General features: G+C 38.5%; 1 protein-coding gene across 5 annotated transcripts in view; it reads left to right on the plus strand.

Annotated features, from left to right (window-relative positions):
• Window positions 1–696: 696 nt before the first annotated feature.
• The window catches only part of LOC103021983 (1-phosphatidylinositol 4,5-bisphosphate phosphodiesterase beta-1), a 174,060-nt gene continuing 154,345 nt past the window's right edge, over window positions 697–20,411 (plus strand). For 2 of the 5 annotated variants that reach the window (XM_022686767.2, XM_022686776.2), the window contains exons 1-2: window positions 699–1,046; window positions 7,451–7,528. In XM_022686767.2, coding sequence (XP_022542488.2) covers window positions 948–1,046; window positions 7,451–7,528 — 177 coding nt within the window. In that variant the 5' untranslated portion in view covers window positions 699–947. Of the gene's footprint in view, window positions 1,047–7,450; window positions 7,529–20,411 lie in introns of all 5 variants that reach the window. The other 3 variants (XM_022686757.2, XM_022686761.2, XR_007440429.1) reach the window with 2 other exon arrangements.

Below are 20,411 nucleotides of genomic sequence, written 5' to 3' on the forward strand. Positions count from 1 at the left end.
AAACAAACGTCATAAAAACCTGACAAATTGCTCGTTGACATCTTAATACACCTACATATAATTTTTATTTAGAGTTAATTTAATAAAAAAAAGACTACAAAAGCACATAATCTTACGTTCTTCTCACACCATGTGCTCCTGTGACCATGGTTCAAAAAAGGAAGTCCCGCCTTCAAATGGTCCTGTATAGTGATAGTGACTCCCACACCTTATTGGTTTGATATTTGAGATTATTTTGACCATTCTAATTGATTGCAATCATTTAAAGAAGCATGTACTAGAAAATGGGCTTAAATAAACTTTTTGTTGCCTGAGGGCAACACTGTGCTGTATTTGCCTGATTTTTGGAAATGGTTGTGATGAGCTTTGGGGTGAGAAATGGACATGTGCACTTGGGGATTAAATGATGTCTCTATATCCAATGCCATATAGTACAGAGCTGGTGGAGGTAGGCAAGTGGTGAGACCATAGCTGATAAATTCACTTTGCAGGAGAGTTAGTTTGGGATAAGTGTACTTGTGGACATGTACTGTATAATGAACTGGATGACTACCAACAGTGAGTTTGAGGGCTCGGTGTTGTTGTGCTCGTGTAGCACAGGGTGGTGCTCGTGCGCATCCTGGTAGGCACTGGCTCTTCTTAAATGGGAGTCGCGTGTTCTCACTCTCTCTCTCTCTCTCTCTCTCTCTCTCTCTCTTTTCAGTTAGCGTGTGGAGGAGAGAGTGTGCTGCTTTGAGTTCAGTCCGGCTGGAGCTGGAGAGAGAGGGAGAGAGAGAGAGAGAGAGAGAGAGAGAGAGATAGTGTGTGTGAGAGCTGCTGCAGGATGAGATGATGACCGGGGCTCTGCTGGTTCCCCGCGCCGCTCTCTGAACTTCCAGCAGCAGCAGCAGCAGCAGCAGTAGAGCCGGGGTCTGCCTCTTCCTCCTGCTCCACACTCCTCTGTCCTGATGGCCGGAGCGCAGCCGGGAGTGCACGCGCTGCAGCTGAAACCTGTGGCCGTGCCGGAGAGTCTGAGGAGCGGCAGCAAGTTCATGAAGTGGGAGGATGTGAGTAGCAGCAGCACCTGATACCTACCTTCACACCCTACACTACTACCTCATACCTCATAAATTACACTCTGACTAGAGCTGGAGTTAGTGGAGTTTTATCTGTCACCATATAATCACCTTATTGACTTTAATAACTAACTAACTGCTCTCAACATCAACAAAAGCCTATTACTTTAAATTAGCTAACAAAAGGGACAATCCGCTTCAACAAGCCAATATGTCACCTTCTTTTATTCTTTTTTATTTATGTTTTACTTGTTTGAGATATTTAGCGATTATATATATATATATATATATATATATATATATATATATATATATATATATATATATATATATATATATTCCCATTCCAATGTCTAAAAAATGTTTTATAAAGCCTTGTATGCTTTTTATGCTATGCTTTTTATGTTTATTCCAGTTATTTCTGGGATATGTCGTCCACAAAATATATCATGACTGACCTAGATGGAGAATTTGGACACTAGTCCAGCACCTTCAGGTTCAGGCACTTTGAGGTGGAAACAATAAATATACAACAAACAACAAACTTTAAATACAAATATGGCCCTAAAATATGTACATTGTATTTTCGCGATAACAATACTTTTGGCGATATGACAAAATACTAAATCAAAAATTATTTCAGGAAGACACTACTGCAACAAAATTAAAATATTTTTTTTTACTATTATAGCATATGACATGATATGGCACACCCCTAACTGAAATATTAAAGAAAATCAGAAGTTTTTTTTGTAACTGTAAATTCAATGATTCAATGATGAGTTATTATGCTGTTATATTATCATTATATCAGAGGCATAGTTTAGTAATAAATTGTCATCTAAAAATTACATATTCCATGTTCAATTGTCAGCCAGTGTATCCTGTCATTTCTGGTACTCAAATAGTCATGGTCCTCATCATGTGTTGTATGTTTGTAAGTGAAAGGATGTCTATCCATCAGGAATCAAGTATCCCTGCTGAAAAATTCAGCCCAAGACCAGCTTTTGCTGTTAGCTAGTTTCAGGAGATCAAGATTCAGGTCTTGAGCTTAACTTTAGCTTTAAAGTGGTTAAAAGCTGGCCTCCAGTTAAAACATACACTGTACTGCTAATGCAGCTGGTTATAAATATTGTGGTCAGCGTAATATGTGTTTAGATCTTGTGTGATCTTCTTGTTTATGATGGTCAGTCAGCTGGATCATGCTGGTCAACAAACTTGGTCAAGCTTGTTTATACTTGTTTGCCTATCTTGTTCAGGTTGATCATGCTTGTAGAACAGCTAAACCAATAAACTCTAGCAAAAACATACCCTATGCTGGTTAACAGCTTCGCTGGTCATCCAGTTTAACCAGCTTGACAAGCTCTAGTGGGCCTTGGGATCGGAAGCAAAAACAACTGGACCATTCACAGATAACTCATTAGTCTACACATTAAATCACCACCTAAAAGGACATGTGGAACAGTTGTGGTTCCCACGTTGAGAACTGTTCATGAGAGAAACATTCATTGTGCAGTTTGTGTTGTAGTGAGCAGGGTACCTCTTTCACCACCTCTAAGAATATCTCAGCAGAATAGTTTGAATGACATACCGCTGCTTACCCTTAGCCTAGAAAGTAAGAGGACTTGCTCATTGCTATCCTGCTTCTCATATGGCGTATAATTGGCATTACATAATCCCATTAGAGCAACAGGCTAATCTCTGCAGATGTCTTAAAAATCATGTTGTAAATTCTTTTAACACTCACTAATGTCACTCTGTCTGAAGAGATACGAATCATCCCACTCCATGTATTACCTGTTCAAGCTTTTGGATTGTAGGATTTTAAGATGAGCACTGTGACGCTCATAGGTTTTTAGAACTCAGCAGTGGATGAACTCAGGTTCCTTAAAGACAGGCACTGTGTTACAGTGTTTAAAGCTGCCTGGCTTGTGCCATGCTGCTGTATTTGTACATTTACATTTGGACAAAAACAGAAGTCATTCATGAGAGAAGCTCCAAAACACCAAAGGGAAGAGTGAATTATACATTCATGAATCTCTATGCCACTGCTCGCTGCTGCATTTGTCTGGTTGTGTGTGTGTGTGTGTGTGTGTGTGTGTGCAGCCTGACCGTCAGTCTTTGGAGCTGGAGCAGTTGTGCTGTTTTGGCCTGTTGGAAGCTCCTGGCCCTCAGCTCTTTTCCCTGTTTTCTCAGCATGATTCTGGTATGGGTGTTGGCCCTCCTGTTCGCCTGTTCCAGATCTCATATCCAGAACCCCTTTTACAAAGTCCCCCCCATTTCCAAAAATATTTGTTCTGTTCAATTCTTCCTTCCTCCCTCTGTTTCTCTCTCTCTCTTGCACTCTCGCTCTCATCAGTTTTTTTCTACCTTATCCTTTATAGACACATGTAGCATAAGAATCAGTACATATGCATAGTTTGTGTGTTTAGACATGCAGTTGATCAGCAAATTAGAAGTTCAGGAGTTTATGAGAGCTTTTCAAGTTTGTCTGTCCTATACCAGTTTACTGTTGGTGAAGAACCTACAGAAGAAAAGTTTTGCTAAGTTTCAAAGCCTTGCTGTTATGTTTGTTAAAAGTGCATAATGTAAAATTTATTCAAACCATAGCATGATCTACCAAGGCATAGAGAGATCTACCAAACCAGAGTATGATCTACCACACCAGGGCATAAACTACCAAAGCATAGAGGGATCTTCCAAACCATAGAGAGATCTACCAAACCAGAGCATGAACCACCAAATCAAGGAAAGACCTACCAAATTAGATCATGATTTACCAAACCATAGAGAAATTTACCAATCTAGAGCATGATCTACCAAACCAAAGAAAGACCTACCAAACAGGATAATGATTTACCAAACCATAGAGAGATCAACCAAACCAGAGCATGAATCACCAAACCAAGAAAAGACCAACCAAACAAGATAATTTACCAAATCATAGATAGATTTACAAATCCACAACATGATCTACCAAACCATAGCATGATCTACCAAACCAAGGAAAGGCCTACCAAATCAGATCATGGTTTACTAAACCATAGATAGATCTAGCAAACCAGAGCATGAACCACCAAATCAAGGAAAAACCTACCAAATCATATAATGATTTACCAAACCATAGGGAGATCTAACAATCCAGAGCATGATCTACCAAACCAAAAAAATACCTACCAAACAAATCCAGAACATGATCTAGGAAAACATAGCATAAACTACCAAAACAAGGAAAGGCTTACAAACTCAGATCATGCTTTACTAAACCATAGAGATCTACCAATCCAGAGCATGATCTACCACACCAAGGAAACTGAAAATGAACTAACGTACCATACAGAGATCTACCAATCCAGAGCATGCTCTAAAAAAAACAAGGAAGACCTATCAAGCCAAAGATCAACCAAAACAAAGCAAGACCAGTAAACTAATATCAGGACCTACCAAACTATAGCAAGATTTTTAAAGCACAAGATTTACCAAATCATATAGAGCTATTAAAGGCATAGCAAGACCCATGAACTCATATCAGGAACTTCCAAACCATAGCTAGTTCTGCCAAAGGATAACACGTTCTACCAAAATAATAGCAATTCTACCAAAGCACCAAATGGACCTACCAAGCCAAGACAGTTTAATTTTAAAAAGCTTTGAAGCTTGGAAAATATTCAGAGATCTACCAAAGATCTATCAAAACATAGCAAGGTCCATCAAATAATCAGAGGTCAAGGTTCTAATAAAAAACAATATTTTTTATAACAGCCTCCACTGGTCTGGTAAAGCTTTCTTTAGGGCTGTGGGAATTTACATGTGCAATGCTGAGCTTGGGCACTGAAGTTGGGCAGAGGTTTTTGACATTCCATGAGGTCAGAGATCTGAGCAGGTCAGTCAAATTCTTCCACATCAACCCCACATTTTAACAGGAACAGGAAGGGGTTGAGCCAAAAATGGACAGTCCACGTTGATTTCCCTTCAACCAAAGTTCACAGTTATAAGAATAGGATTTTACTGTCATTAATACTAGTACAACATAATTTTAAGTGCACATGCAGTCACTGCATATTTCAGTGCAGTTGGCAGTAGTTTTTCAGGCAGGAATCATTCTGCTGACATCAATTAATCCAACCAGATTTGTTCATCAAACTTTTATGGACAGCAGAAGTGGCATTGATTATGCCAGATAATGTGTTTCCACTGAATGATTATGAACACACTTAGGGGGCTTTCACACCTGCCTTGTTTGGTCTGGACTTTCTGAATTTCCAGTTTGGTCCAAACCAAAGTAGTAGACGTGAAAGGGTAAAAGAGGTCTGGATCAACTAAACCAGGGTCTGCAGGGTAAAAGCTTTCAGGCCAGGTACAGAAAGTTAAGGCTGTTTTTAAACATACCAAAAAAAACCGAATTGGTGGCAAAACCAACTCCCCTGGAACCAGACCAAATATTTCCAATGTAACAAAGACATGAACCTGGATTCGACTTTCAGTTCTGAAAATGCACTTAGCCACATAGAGTGTTGAAGGCTGAGTGTTGCCAAATACTTTGCGATACAACAGGAATCACAATACAAGAGTTACAATTTAATATATTGATATACGTAGTATATTGTGATACTGTGAGCAAGACATTTTTACAAAAATCTCATTTAAAACAACATATCCATAAAAATTTAGTTAAATTAGAACAGTGGGATGTCAAAAGAACACAAATGAACACAAAATGAACCACTGTCTGACACCAGCCTTTACTGTGTAAAGTACTGCGATACTGTGTTTTTGAGGATCCATTCAACATGGCAAACATAGTATAGTGATATATCTATTTTTTCAGTGATAAAGAATTTGATCAGTAACCAGCAGCAGTAGCTGGAGAAATCACAATGTTTCTGGCCTTCAGATTAAGTACTCTTATCTGTGTTTCTTTACTTATCTATATTTTCTCAGCTTGCTCCCCAGAAGTCAGGTTCAGCCCCGCATGCAAGGCCACGTTAACACCGTAAACTGCTTGACATGCAGGATGTAACCTGAGACGTTTTAAAAGCACAGGTTGTTGGTAATTGGCCTACGACTTCTCCTTCTGTCTGAGCCATCTCCGAGACGAGGCCTCGGGCTCTCACACGGCGCTATGACAGAACTGCCTCTGGGGCTTTGACTATTCAATGCCTTTATCCAGTAACAAGCATCCCCTTCCAAATGGCCAGCACTCCCTTTTCAGACGGAGCGATTGATTTCCCTTTTAGTCGTCCGCCCGCTGCTGGACCCCTCACGCAAAAGCTCACCCGCTTTGAATTCTCTCGCTGTGCCTATCAGAAGGATCAATTAACTTGACGCTCCCCCTTTATCTCTCCCTCCCTTTGTCTCAGCATGGATGTGTGCAAGTGAGCTGTATGACTTGAAATAGAATCATTCTCCATCCCCAGCAGGAAGGCTTCGCTGGGCATTGTCATGTGTGTTTCATGCAGGGAATTCAAAGTGCAGGACGATTGAGTTACAGCAGAGGAAATGGAGAAGGTTGAGACTGGCCTCCTTAGCAGGGCTCATCGCGTGGTTTGCTTTTTTTTTTACTATTTTTTTTTATGTAGTTCTGAAAGTTTGGAGCATTTCCCATGGAATGCCATACTATCCTTAAATTTGCTGTCCTGTCTTAGCCACAGGCAGTGAATGAAGGACTCAAGGACAGCCGGGATTGCTTTTTTATGGCTGACATACTTGTTCTGGTACTCTTATAACAGCAGCAGCTCAGTGTTTCGAATCACTCTCTGATCTCGAGTCTGTTATGTTCTCACAGGCAGCTCTCCTCGGCGCTTGCTGACGTCATTCAGCTCCTCTTTTGGGAGCGAGCACAGCAGCATCACGCTGTCGCTAACCTGCGCTTTAGTAACTTTCTTACCATTTAGTTGTTACTAAACACCACTGCATTCATATCTGGAGGCCAAAAAAAGAAGCGATTTGTTTTTGAACCGAAGTGTCCAATAATATCTTCAGTTGCTATGTAAAGGTGGCCTGAGGGGGAAAGCTGTGTGACATGCCATGACACAAGATCTCTTCTGTGTCTTTTCAATGGGACAGATTATGACAGAGGTCACACCAGGGGCTGAGTTTCACTCAAAATGTGCTTTCTTTTACAGGAACACAATCCTCTCTCTCTCTCTCTCTCTCTCTCTCTCTCTCACTCTCACTCTCACTCTCTCGCTCTCTTTCTCTCTCTCTCTCTCTCTCTCTCTCTCTCTCTCTCTCTCTCTCTCTAAGAGGCACACAGATTGCTCCACTCACAAACTGGTTCATTTTCCTCTCCTCATTGAAAAATGCAATAAGCTTTACACAAGCACTCATCGTCTGTGCGTCTGTTAATGTATCCACTTTCCATAAACCATACTCTCTCTTCTCTTCATTTACAGGACTCTACCACTGTGACTCCAGTGACATTAAAAGTTGATCCCCAGGGCTACTTTCTACTTTGGACTGATCAGAATAAGGTAGGAGCTTGTAGTTTGTTCTGCTGTGTACAGTATGTACATGATTTGTGAGGGATTTACACATACACAGCCTGGCCAAAAAAATGGTCACACAATTCCAGCCCCATGAATTCTGGCATTATCAGCGAAGAAAAAATCCATTGATGGAATAATTGGTCTATATTGAGTATATTCAGATATTCAGGTAGTCAACTGACCTCATTCTTTCAGAAAATACTGTTGCTGAACCTAGACCTGACCAACTGAAGCATCATCCCCACATCATTTACTTACTTAAATCCAGGTGATGACTTTTTTTTTGGCTAGGCCTTGTAGAATCCAAATACCATACTATGATGTGAACAGTGCAGAACATTACTGTCATAACAACAAATAATACACAGACATTTCAAATGCCAAAGGACAGTGGTTCTCAATTCTGGTCCTATAGTACATTCAAGGTTTTAGAGTTTCCTCTAGTCCCAATGCACCTGATCCAACTAATATACTAACTGATGGGCCTTGGGAGAGTTACAGCTGGGAACTCCAAGACAAGACAAGCAGGGCAATGATACCCCAGGACCAGGATTGTGAAACTACTAGCCATAGGACATGGGCAAATATTATGTCCTATGATTTTTGCCATGTCCCATGAAAGCTTAAGAATGAGCTGTGGGATATGTGTGGTTTTGGGGCAAATCCTGAATTAAATGTGGATGTGACTTCCAATGTCTAATAAACTTACTGCTATCCCATGACTTTTGGCATGTCACTGTACAACCTGATATCTCTGCCTTAACATTTGTCATTGCAAAAAGCTTTTATTAAATATACATTTAGAGCATTTTTGTCATTTTTGTCAGAGCATTATTAGCAAACAGAGTGCTTTATAATACCATATGGCTCTAAAAATGTCATTTTAATCAGATGAATTATATCAGATGTAAAGGAACTTGAGCTTAAAGTTTCTCTTTGGTTTCTCTCTGAGCATGCATAGAACGTTATCTCAAAAGGCTTAGGGGTTGTCCGGGTGCTTTTCTGCAAATGTCAGACAAGTATTGATGTTTGTTTTGGTTAGTGGTGCTTCCTGGTTTTCTGCTTTCCCATGAATGCTACTTTTGCCCAGTAACTTTCTTACTGTGGAGTCATGAACACTGACCTTAACTGAGACTTGAGAGACCTGCATTTTCGTGATTGTTCTCCTGGGACTTTAGATGACTTCTTGAATGATTTGCTGATGCCGCCTTGGGGAAATTTTGACAGGCCAGCTACTGCTGTGAAGATTTGCCAATGTTCGTAGAGTTCTCAATTAGGAAATAGTGACTCTTATTTTGGTTTTGTGATGCTGTAGAATGTTGTTAAGCCCTTTCAGGCTGATATCTTTCAGGTTATCTTTCAGGCTGGGTGTGGAGCCTACTGCAATGAATAGGGATGATTTCTGTTCACATGGGAATTTTTTACCACTAACTGTTCTGTCCACTGTGGGTGGTAATGACTACTATGATGTATTCCATCTGACATTCTGGACAGAGGAATGTTAAATGTCAGCGTATCTTTGGAAACTGAATGTCATTTCATAGCACCCTTTTTCATCCTTGGTCAAACTCTGATAATTGATGTTTCCTTATCATATGCACACTGGCTTGGGTTTAACCTCACTCACACGATAACACCACACAACTTATACAGACATGGGCCTTTTCAAGCCATCCTCTGAGGTAGAGCCTAGATCGGGCCCAAAAAATCCAGCCCAAGCCCGACATGGCCTGCCTCATACAGTCATTATAAGCCCTAGCCTGATTAAAACATTTTTATAGTAAGTAGCAAGTAGATATTAAAGCTGAGATTTTAAAAAACAACTGAGTGGAATCTGTGTAGACTGATGTTAATTAACATTGCAACACTGAAGGAGCACATACCTTAGAGAAAAATGTTTCTTTAAGAACAGTTACACACAGCACTGCAAGTCAAGTGCGTAATGCGGACAAGTGGGGAACACACATTTTAATGTGTGCAACTTTTTTTTTTAATCAGTTTGATTTGTTACTTTCTAGTTTTTATATAGTATTTTTTTTTTTTAGCCCGGTCCGAGTTCATGTTGGGCATCAGGTCGGGTTCAGGCAGAGAATATAAACTCTACTCTGAGGTGACACATCATGATCAATTTACATACTGTTGTCCCATCAGTGTTTAAAGATCTTGAAAATATGCAACATAAATACCGTAACGTAAATCAGAAAGGATCCACTTTTTCACAGCACTGTATAACCATTATCTTTACTTAAAAACCCTTGAGGAACACTGTAAAAAATAAAACTGTAAAAAAACGGTCAAATTACTGGCAGCAGCGGCTGCCAAACAAAAACCCTAAAATTAAAGTAAAATACTTTCATTCATATGAAGTGCAAAACCAGTAGATTCACATGCATTTTCATTAAAGGTTTCACATACATACACCAGTATTTTACAGTTTTTCAGAGCATATTTACAATTAAATTTCTTCAATAAAGCGATTTCAATCAATGTTCTGCAGGGAAAAACTGTTATTTTACTTTTTTTTAACTAACTTTTTTTTACTTTACTTTTTTTTACTTAACTTTACTTTTTTTTAACTATGTCTTTCAAGTTGTGAACTTTATGATTCACAAATCAATGTGTATTTGACTCATTCAGTGACATTCAGTGACAAACTCTATGATCTTTTCAGAATTTCTTTATTAACAGGCTCTCTGCTCATTTAAAGCAATAAAAAGTGCTCAGAGAGTGAAACCACTTATATTAGCACAGTCTAAAACCCAGCCACGTGGATAAAACTGCTATGAAACTACATCATGGTGAGCCCTCTAAACTGAACATCTAATTAACATAGCCACGCCCCACAGACAGTTGTTTTTTTTAGGTATATTTTCTTTTACATAAAAGAAAGAAAAAAACTTTTTATTTCTATGGTTATTTTCTGTATTTTTTTTTAACAATGAATAAAAAAAAAAATAAATAAACCTTACAATTATGAAGAAAAGAGTTATTGGGAAAGAAATAAACCTTTAAATAATAACACACACATATAATTACATATAATAATAAGTAATTTTACATACATATCTATATAACTTAAGAACATGGAAAAATACCATAAAAATAATATAGCAATATAGCCCTAAAAATAAGAGTTTTAACCGTAATCTCTCATTAATGTCATAATATGTAAAATTAGAACAGGGGCTTGTAATTAACAGAAAATGTCTGTAATTTGACAGAATTAGACTGCAGTAAAAGAAAAGGGATAAATAGTGTAAACATTTAGAGTTATGTTCTGTAAAAATAGGATTTTTTTTTTACAGTGAAGATAAATTTGCTCTGAAGTGTTCACACAGTGTAAAGAGCAGCAGGCACGTTGAAATCGCTTAAATTGTGGAGTTTTTGAGTTGACAGTGCTGCTAAAAATATCCAGCAATCAGGCAAAACTACATATTGACAGAATCATGTGGTTGCAAGTTTCTGTGAATCATTTTCACCACGGTGAGCTGAAGAATTACTTTATTTCTATTTCACAGGTAATCACATTGCAGCATGCATCAGGAGAGTTCTTAGAGCTGAAGCTCGCTGTGTTGTCTCCCGTGAAAGAGACTCATTTCTTACTCTATTCATCTCTCTGCAGACAGTAATGGCTCTATGTATACTGACTGATCAGGTTGCTGAAACAAAGATTAAGGGATCCAACAAGCAGATTTGCTAATTCTGAAGGCTTGTGTTGATACAGATCCAGGACAGGAGGGACTAGCTTTGATCCACCCTCCAATCCACCTGTGCACAGCATAATCACTGGAAACACAACAGTCTATTAGCACTGGTCTCCTGCTAATTCAGTCCTCATCTTGGTTTGTTGAAGTGTCTTTACTGTGCTGCAGTAGTGCAGCAGTCTGCATTGTTATGTGTTGAGGGTGTATGTAATAATGAGACTGTAAATCCAGAGTTGTAAATAGGGAGTACTAATGTAGATGCTATGCAGCCAGTAGACTGAGTTTCACCTTTCCAAAGGCCTCTTTCAAAGGCCATTTCTGTCTAGTCACACTGGGACGCTGCCGACTATAATGCTGACAGCTGTAAGCTAAAGCCATGAAGTCATCACATTGAGACACTTTAAATAGATGAGAGGAATGCCTTGAGCTACTGGAAGGAATAATCAGAATATTGTTCTTGTTTGAGCACATACAGGGCAGTATGTCAGTAAGTAATTGTTTATGTTGTTTTGGCTCTGATGTATATCTATAAAATCCATCTATAAAAAAATATTTTATTTAAAAAGAAATGAAAAGGCACATTTTGATTCTTATTTAAGAATTTAACATTACACTTTTTCACTTTTTACTTGTTTAGGCTCACTTACTTCAATTTAAATATAATATGTGATTGAGATTCATGCTCTGGAGAAGATGTGAGCCTGTTCTGATGACATTCATATGAATAATATGTCCACATGTTTATGGACACCTTTTCTAATAAATTAATTCAGCTGCTTAAAGTTGTACACACACACAAGCACAGTTTGTCTAGTCCCTGTAGAGACAAAACAAAATAGAACTCACTTGAACAACATGAACCTATTGGCACCATGCCTTATGACTGATGTCGGCTAAAGGACCATCAGTATTAAGCTGTAAAGCAGTGGACTGGTGTTTTCTGAAATTATGGACATCCATCCAATACCTTTGGAATGGGTTGGGAATGAGGCAAGGTGGTGACCATTAAACACTTTGATCTCACTAATGCAATCCAATTCTCAAAGGAATTCAAAATTGACCAAATTTTTTGTACTGTAAGGAGCACCGGATTATAAGGCGCACTATCAATGAACGTCTATTTTCTGGTCTATTTTCATACATAAGGCACACTGGATTATAAAGTGCATTATGCGACACTAGTAAGGAACAGGGGTGTTTTCCTTCTAATTAAACAGGTCTCATTGCTGGGTGGTTGTGGTGGGAGTAACTAAAGTAAAGCTAAGCTAAGTAAACAAAACATTCTGAAAACATTCTTAAAAAAGCCATTTGCTTTTAAAGTCAAACGAGTGCTGGATGTTAATCTACACAGATTTCTCCCCTTAAAACTTTGTTTATTTGGGTGAGTAAAGCGCTTCTGTTTTTTTTTTTACAGTAAGCTTAGGTTTCCACTAAGGCTGGGTTCAGCAGCATTAGCATTAGCGACTAAATGCTAGCAAATGCCGCCCAACAGTGCTACACTGAGGAACCCTGAGTGTTCTGGTAAGCCAGGGTAATGTTAGCTAGCGATTCATCCCACGTAGCTTGTTTTAACATGGTAAACGTGCAGTCTACAGTCTGATAATACTCAGCTATGAATGGTGAAAGAGCTAACGTTTGGCTTGGTTAGCGGCTAGCGCTAATGCTGCTCCAGCCTCGGTGCTGGAAAATCTTCACTAAAAACTGGCTGTACTTCAGCGGAGTTGTTCTCCTTACAACTTGCCTGGTAAAATTCATACATAAGGTACACCGGATTATAACTGACGATTTTGGGGAAAATTAAAGGTTTTTAAGTGCGTCTTATAGTCTGAAAAATATGAAATCCTACCCTGGGAAAGACAGTTATTATAACAAATTCAGGATAAACTCTTCTTCAGCATTTTTGATTTAAGAAAAACAATAAACAAGCAGATTGGGCAATACTTTTGTCCAAATAGCTTGTCAAACAGATGCAGTGGTATTCTTTGGAGCCAAATGATGGCTACATTTCAGACTGTGTTCCTGACCTGTCTATGCATTTTTTTTAAGGGCCTGAAAACAATATTTGGTCATCAATAGTGACCCAAACTGTTAATTTTTATATACCTAATGTTTTGCTACTGTCTTTGCATACAAAATAATGTAATATATATATAAATAATCTAATCTAATCAAAAATAGGTCTGTAATAGATATCTTGCTATCATTTCTCAAGAGCTAATGACACTCTAATGGAACAACAGAGCAGCCAGTTGTCCAATTACCGTAAAACGATAATTGAATTTTGTGTGAAAGGTTCATAAGTCTTTCTTATTATATAAAAGTGACCATAGCTTTATACGTTTTTGTGTTTGTATTCCAGTAGGGTTGCACACAATGCCAAAACTCTCTGTGTCTCTGTCCAATTATTAATGGACTACACTTTTATGTTTTGATAATAACAGAACATGCCGTGTCCACAGAGGAATGAGTGAAGCTGTGTGTGCATATGCATATGAGAGATAGTAAGAAAGAGAGAGAGAGGCACTCCTGTAACCTGAAGAGCTTGCTAATGGTGTTGGTGCTGAGATGAGTGGTGAGTTGGATTGCCCTCTGAGACGGCTGTGAGTGTGTGAGCTCTTCACTCTTCATCACTCGGTCCTGTGGGAGGGAGGATGAGGACCTGCACGTGTTTGAGGAAAATGAGGCGCTGTCCCGCCGTCTCGACAAGCACACCTCTACTGGAGCTGCTGTTACTGGCCTCTGTGTGATTAGTGTAGGACTGTATAGGACGTTGTGACTCCAGGCCTTTCTCAGAGACACTGTTTGTCTTCAGTATTTGATACACTCATATCAGAGTATTTATAGTAGCATGGGATGTTGTGCTCGTGAAATCATGAGATTGAAAATTACTATAACCAGGGAAGAGTTCTGATTGGTCGTCACTGATTCAGAAGGCACCTCAGGATTCCAGACGGGTTTAGCCTGAAGAGACAGATCCATCTGGAGTTCCAGACTCCAGAGTTAATAACTTCTCTAGTAAAAAGTGAACAGAAATGTCCTGACACTGTAGTAAAACCAGTAATAAACAGGGATAAGTAAACACCAACAAAACACTGAAAGGACCAAAAGATTTGTGTTCTTTTTGGTCATTAAGGTTAAGACTATTCATATACATACAGTACCAGACAAAATTAGGACACAACTCTTCTCATTTTATGTGTTTTATTTACTTTTATGATTTTTTACATTGTACATTTAATATTAAAGACATTAAAGCTATACAAAATTAATATGATTATTAATATAAAATAGAGAAAATAAATAAAGAAAAACATTGAATAAGAAAGTGTGTGAGAAGTTAGGTAAGAAGCTGAGAGATTTAAAATTGAGTGTGAATTAAAATTGAAAGTGAAAAAATATGTGAAATAAAGCAATAATGTTACGGGATTTTTGCAGTATTCAACAATGTTGGATTATCAATGACAGAGACACTATCCTTCCTATTTCACAATGGAGCATCTCCGTGGTTTGGGGCTGTTATTTTAAGGTGAAAATTTAACATAATGTTGCTTTAAGCATCCAAATGGTTCTTTAAGTTATCATGGCTCTGTACAGGTCCATAACTTTTGGTATGGATCCTTTGAAGAAACCTTTGTGTAACCATCAGTGCTGTGATAGATTTACAGTGAACATTTCTATGAAAAACACTTATCTCCATTTTTGCCAATTTTTAGTTTACTACATCATTTGAATAGACCAACTGTCCCTTACACTGTGCCAAAATGTATTGATGAACGCACCAATAGAAACTCTTCAAAATGACCTGAAATGACCTCTTTTTACATTGGCTTTCATTGAAAGTTAACAAGGTTTTTTCTCTCTCCTATAAAGTTGCTGTTTTGGAGATAAGTCTTTTTTAAAGGACAGCGACGAAATGTGTCTACATGTATGTATCCATATCATACACAGTGACAATGCCAAATGTCATAGGACAGGAACTAGTGTAATGTCAGGGACGTTTTCCATGTCTCATAGAAACTGAAGATTGCTGCACTGACCTGGATAATTTGTGTGGGAGACTTCTTGCATTGACTGTAGATGTGATTTCTGCTGCAGACATATGCAAGCGTGTATGGACAATTCTAGCCAGAGCTCGCTGGTCACGATCACTACAACCCACTGAACTGTCCACTGTGGCGGTAATGCCTTCTATGACATATTACCTCAAAGCAACACAGTTCTGCACAAATTCAGAAATGGAATTTCCCTTACATTTGGCCTTTGCAATCAAGCCTCGCATATACTCTAATAATTCTCACTGTCACTCACAAGATGACAAACACCAAGATGACAAACTTGTACACGTGTGGCCGTACCCTGGGGTAACATTTCTTGACCAGTTTACATGCTGCTATACAATGACTTTTGCCTTATCAGTGTATATATGTATATATGACAAACCTGTGTGTTTTTTGGCTTTCCATCAACTGCACTAACACATGCTTGATGAACAGCCCCACCATCCCAAACAGTCCTAAAACATGGATGTGGAAAAACAGCAGACTTCTATAAACATAGAGTGATACATGTACAGATGTTCATGCATCTGCATGCATGTTTACGTTCCGATGGCTTGTGTGACCATGTGTTTATATTTACTTTGATGTGTATTGTATGTGTGTGAGTGTGTGACCAGGCCATGTGTTTGTGTGTGCCTAAAGTGTTCCCGTGGCCTGCCGAGTAGCTACATTCTTCAGATTCCTTTAGAGCAGGACTGTGCTCCATGCTCCTCACTCTCTAGGGTCTGGTTTTGCCGGCCCAGTCCCATCACCCCGGGATCCAGTCCTGACACACTGCTGTTCCCTGACTGACATTTAGCCAAAACAGCACTCTGCCTCACCTGACTAACTCACCAACCTCACTGCCAATAGCTTTGTTTTCTATTGGATCACAAAACTCATGGTTTGGATCGTGTCTTGGTTTTGGAGACATGGATCAAATCATTTTTTGGGAACAGAAAAAAAGAAAAAAGAGGCAAACATAACTTTGCTTTCTACTGACCCAGCAAAGTGAAATGGTTTCAGATTTTTGGCCGTTCTTGATATATTGCCATTGTCAAAAACAGATATAGACCAATCGCCTTGTGTTATGAAAACTATGTCTATGCCTGTTTTGTTGTTTCTGAAACTCTGAAACTGTTTTGGATTGAATGATGGACTTACAGTGTGTTTCAGGTAGGGCTGGACAATATAGACAAAATTTATATCACAATGTATTTCTTACTTCCATTCAATATGATATAATTCTGATATCATTATATCATTATTAAATCATAATGCCATTATTTATTGTTGCCCGCCCACATTTGTGTCCCACCCACAATAAAAATATTACTGTTACACAGTGTTTATTGTGTTTTAAACCTAAAGAGGTGCAGCTTCTTACAAAATTCTATTTCTGAAATACTCTTTCATGCACAGTACAGTGATTTATATACTGTTTTGCTGCAAACTATTCAATTTCGTATATTTTTTACACTCTCTGTAATGAAATGTACTGTTGGTATGGGTTCTTTAAGCAGTGATGATATTCTCGTTATGAATATTGAATATTGAATATACAATAAAACGTATCGGGATGCGCTACATATCAATATTTTGTCCAGTTTTACTTTCGGGTTAATTAGGCATGGTGCCAAAAGGTTCATGCTAATTTGCTTTAGAGAGTCATCTTCTTTTTGCAGCACTTACATACAGTATCGGGTAATAGACAACCCACTTAAAATTAAACTTTCATTTATTAAAACGGCCATCTATCAACCTTTGGACATAAAGACACAAAGCATACACATGTAAAATGTTTCTAACATATATACATATAACAGTTTTGATTAAAAAGTATTAATAATTAAACATCTGTTTCAACTTAGCAACAAAAAATAATACTATTAATTTGAGTATTTGTATTTAATATTTATTTCTGTACATTTTAAATCTATATAAAAATCGTTGAACATACAAAAACATTTTTCAGCAAATGTTTCCATGCTTCTGAATGTGTGAAGCAAGGAAACCAGGGTGTAGAAATGCTTACAAAAAAAGGCTGCTGCCTAATGACCCGAGAAGTCTGCCAGTACAATGTGGCCTGGATACGAGGCATGCCATCCTGCAGATGTGTCCAGCTGTGGCTGGTTTGAATGGTGTGTCTGGGTTTTTCTCTCTTACACTACACTGAAAACAGCGCAGCGGTATGTAAACAGCCGTGGGACGTGTGTCTCAAATGTTTAAGCTTGTTTGTGTGAGGCTTTGGGATCTCAGTCTTTCAGTCTTGTTTTATTTTCCTGAGCCATGAATCAGCGGCACCAAACCACTGCACACCTCAATCACACACTGTGCACCACGCTATACACATTCCCAACAGCTTCAGAGAGATGCTCATGGCCATTGGAAAGGCAGAAAGAAGAAATCTGCTATTCTGATTGTTTTAGTTGGTAGTGTCAGTGATCTTTGGAAAGTCTGGAGATACTGCTGTGCTTTTAATTATAATTACATATTTACATAACTATTTCCTTAATTAATTAATTAATTAATGCATTATTACACTATTTCCCATGTTTCAAGATCATTTTTATCCTCTTCTCAAATAAATGAACTATAGTAAATCTTTCAGAATTACTTATCACACTTGCTGTACAGGACTAGGATAGTAAAGTTAGCTGGGATAGTAAACTTAGACTGGCTGACCTTTTCTACACGATTTACTCCTACTTTCTGTGTTCTTAATATAGACTTTACATTATATTTCAAAAGTCCTTCAACTGTGGACTTTGGAGTGGGTGTTTTATTGTTGTAGGTGTGAGGCAATAGGCTCATTGTAGCACAAATAAAACATTTTAAATTAAGAAGGGTTTACAGAAAATAGATTTTGCTCACTGTTATCTACTTGAGCAGTGGTCAGCAAGCATGAAACATCTGGCCCATGAGGTTGTTTGAACTGAAATTAATAATAATAAAAAAATAATAATAAAATGGTTCTCTGGTGAGCTTTTGTTAACTTCCTCCTCTGTCTCTCGCTTGTCGCGCTTGGCATGACTTTAGTTTCCGCCTGTTCTCGCTTTCCCCCAGTTCTTGGGCTCCCTATTTCCTTATCAGGGCAAATTTTTCTGGCCGTGTTCCATTTTTTTAGCCAGGGTAGCGGTAGGAGCAGTGTGTTTATTTATTTATTTCCTTTCTTCTTGGGTTTACCTGCTTTGAGATAAACTTTTTTGCAATTGGGTTCAACAACCCTCCGGGCTGGAGAGCTACTAGTCATTTTCCAAAACAGAATTTCTTTTTTTGTGACCTGCCACGTAATGGCTTGGAAAATATCTGGTCCGTGGTCAAACTTAATTGCCGACTCCTGACCGAAGATATTATAGTTATTTTTATAGTGATAATCATAATGATATATATAATAATGATAATGATTATAGTTTCATAATGATAATGAACTATGACACCATTAAAGAAGAAAAGAAGATAAATACATTGAAATGTTGTCAAAGGAAACAATTTTACCCAAAAGCTTTTATTCGTTTTTTATGCATATTTTCTAAATGGTTATATTCTTAATTTGTGTCACTATTCCTAACTGTAAACATGTCAGACTGTTTACTGTCTATTATATACAGTTAAGCAGATATGTGCATTAGCCATGCAGGCAGGGGCCATTGTGGGGAAGGGCTGTCAGTAAACGGTTTCACTCTGCGTCACTGTCATCAAAAAACATTTGCCTAAATATTTGCATAAGGCGAAAACCACCTACCCACGGCTGCATTACAGCGTATTGCCTGCCAACAACAGACAACAGGTGCCTTCATCTTACACACAGATAACTTCATTCTCAACCGTGTAGAGTGGCTCATTCTGGGGCGTATTGGGTAACATGGTGACATTTGACTAACCTTGGCATTGAGACAAATCAGATTCTGCTGAAAAAACCCTCTTCTACAGTGTTTTAACCCTGGAATCAGTATTAGGTTTGATACTGTTAACTCAGAAAGTGTTGAAGATATGATACTGAAATCACTGAGATGTGATACCAATAATTTCCATATGGCAACCTTTGTAGTGATACTGGTGCAGAAATAGCTTTACATAGAAAGCATAAGGAAGTGCATTCTCTTACAGTAAGCGTTAATACAGTGAGGAGTAACTCACTTCTCCAACCTGATGATCTGGGGAGCCACACAGTTTGAACTGCCATAGTAATGAAATGGGACATTAGGAAGACTAACAGCTCAGTGAAATGTGCAGGACATTCTGCGGCCACACGTGTTGCCTGGCTTGGCAGGGCCTTTAACTGCCTTTTTCAGCAGGATAATGTTTGCCCACACAAAACAAGGGTTGGCCAGGAACGTCTCCACCTGATTGCAGCACTTTCTTGACCTTGGTCAGATTCATCATCAATAAAAAAGCATTAATGGAACCAGCTGGAATGCCAGCTTCAGCAGTCTTTGAGTGTGTAGTAGGGCCACACGATATATTGTTTACACGAAGCATCGTCATTGTGATGTTCGCATGCGCAATAGTTACATCGCTGGACATGCAGTGTCACTTAAGACAAATACATCAATTACACCTCATGTTGCAATATTTAGATTTTCGACACAAGAAGAAGATACACCTTGTTGTAATTTTCTGATTGAGCAGTGCTGTGTCTGTGTGAGTGACAGGCTGCTGCAGCCTGAGAAGTGCGAGGGGGAGCTTGTAAATGCTTGTAAACTCCTCAGTCCGGCACAGTTTTGCACAGATATTTTCACTTAAAGCCAAATTCATGGTTTTATCCCCAGAAAAACACTATTATTTACTTTTAAAAGGCCATTTAAATGCCCAATTAAGGGCTGATTGCTGTTGTTTTGCTGTTTTCCTTAAGTTTCGAGTAATCGGCCAACTCTGAAGCGCTGACTCTGTCGTTCTGGATTTCTGATGCGAGACAGCACGCGGGTGGGGGCAGAGCTGGTGATGTCACGGGTCCTGCAGTGTTTAATTTCGCAATATATATATATATATATATATATATATATATATATATATATATATATATATATATTATCGAAAAAAAAACTCTGCAATGTGAATTTTTACAAGTATTGTGCAGCCCTAGTGTGTAGGATCTACAGGCACAGCTGCAATATCTGTGGGCAA

This window comes from Astyanax mexicanus, chromosome 1, assembly GCF_023375975.1.
Source record: "Astyanax mexicanus isolate ESR-SI-001 chromosome 1, AstMex3_surface, whole genome shotgun sequence".
Taxonomy (NCBI): Eukaryota; Metazoa; Chordata; class Actinopteri; order Characiformes; family Acestrorhamphidae; genus Astyanax; species Astyanax mexicanus.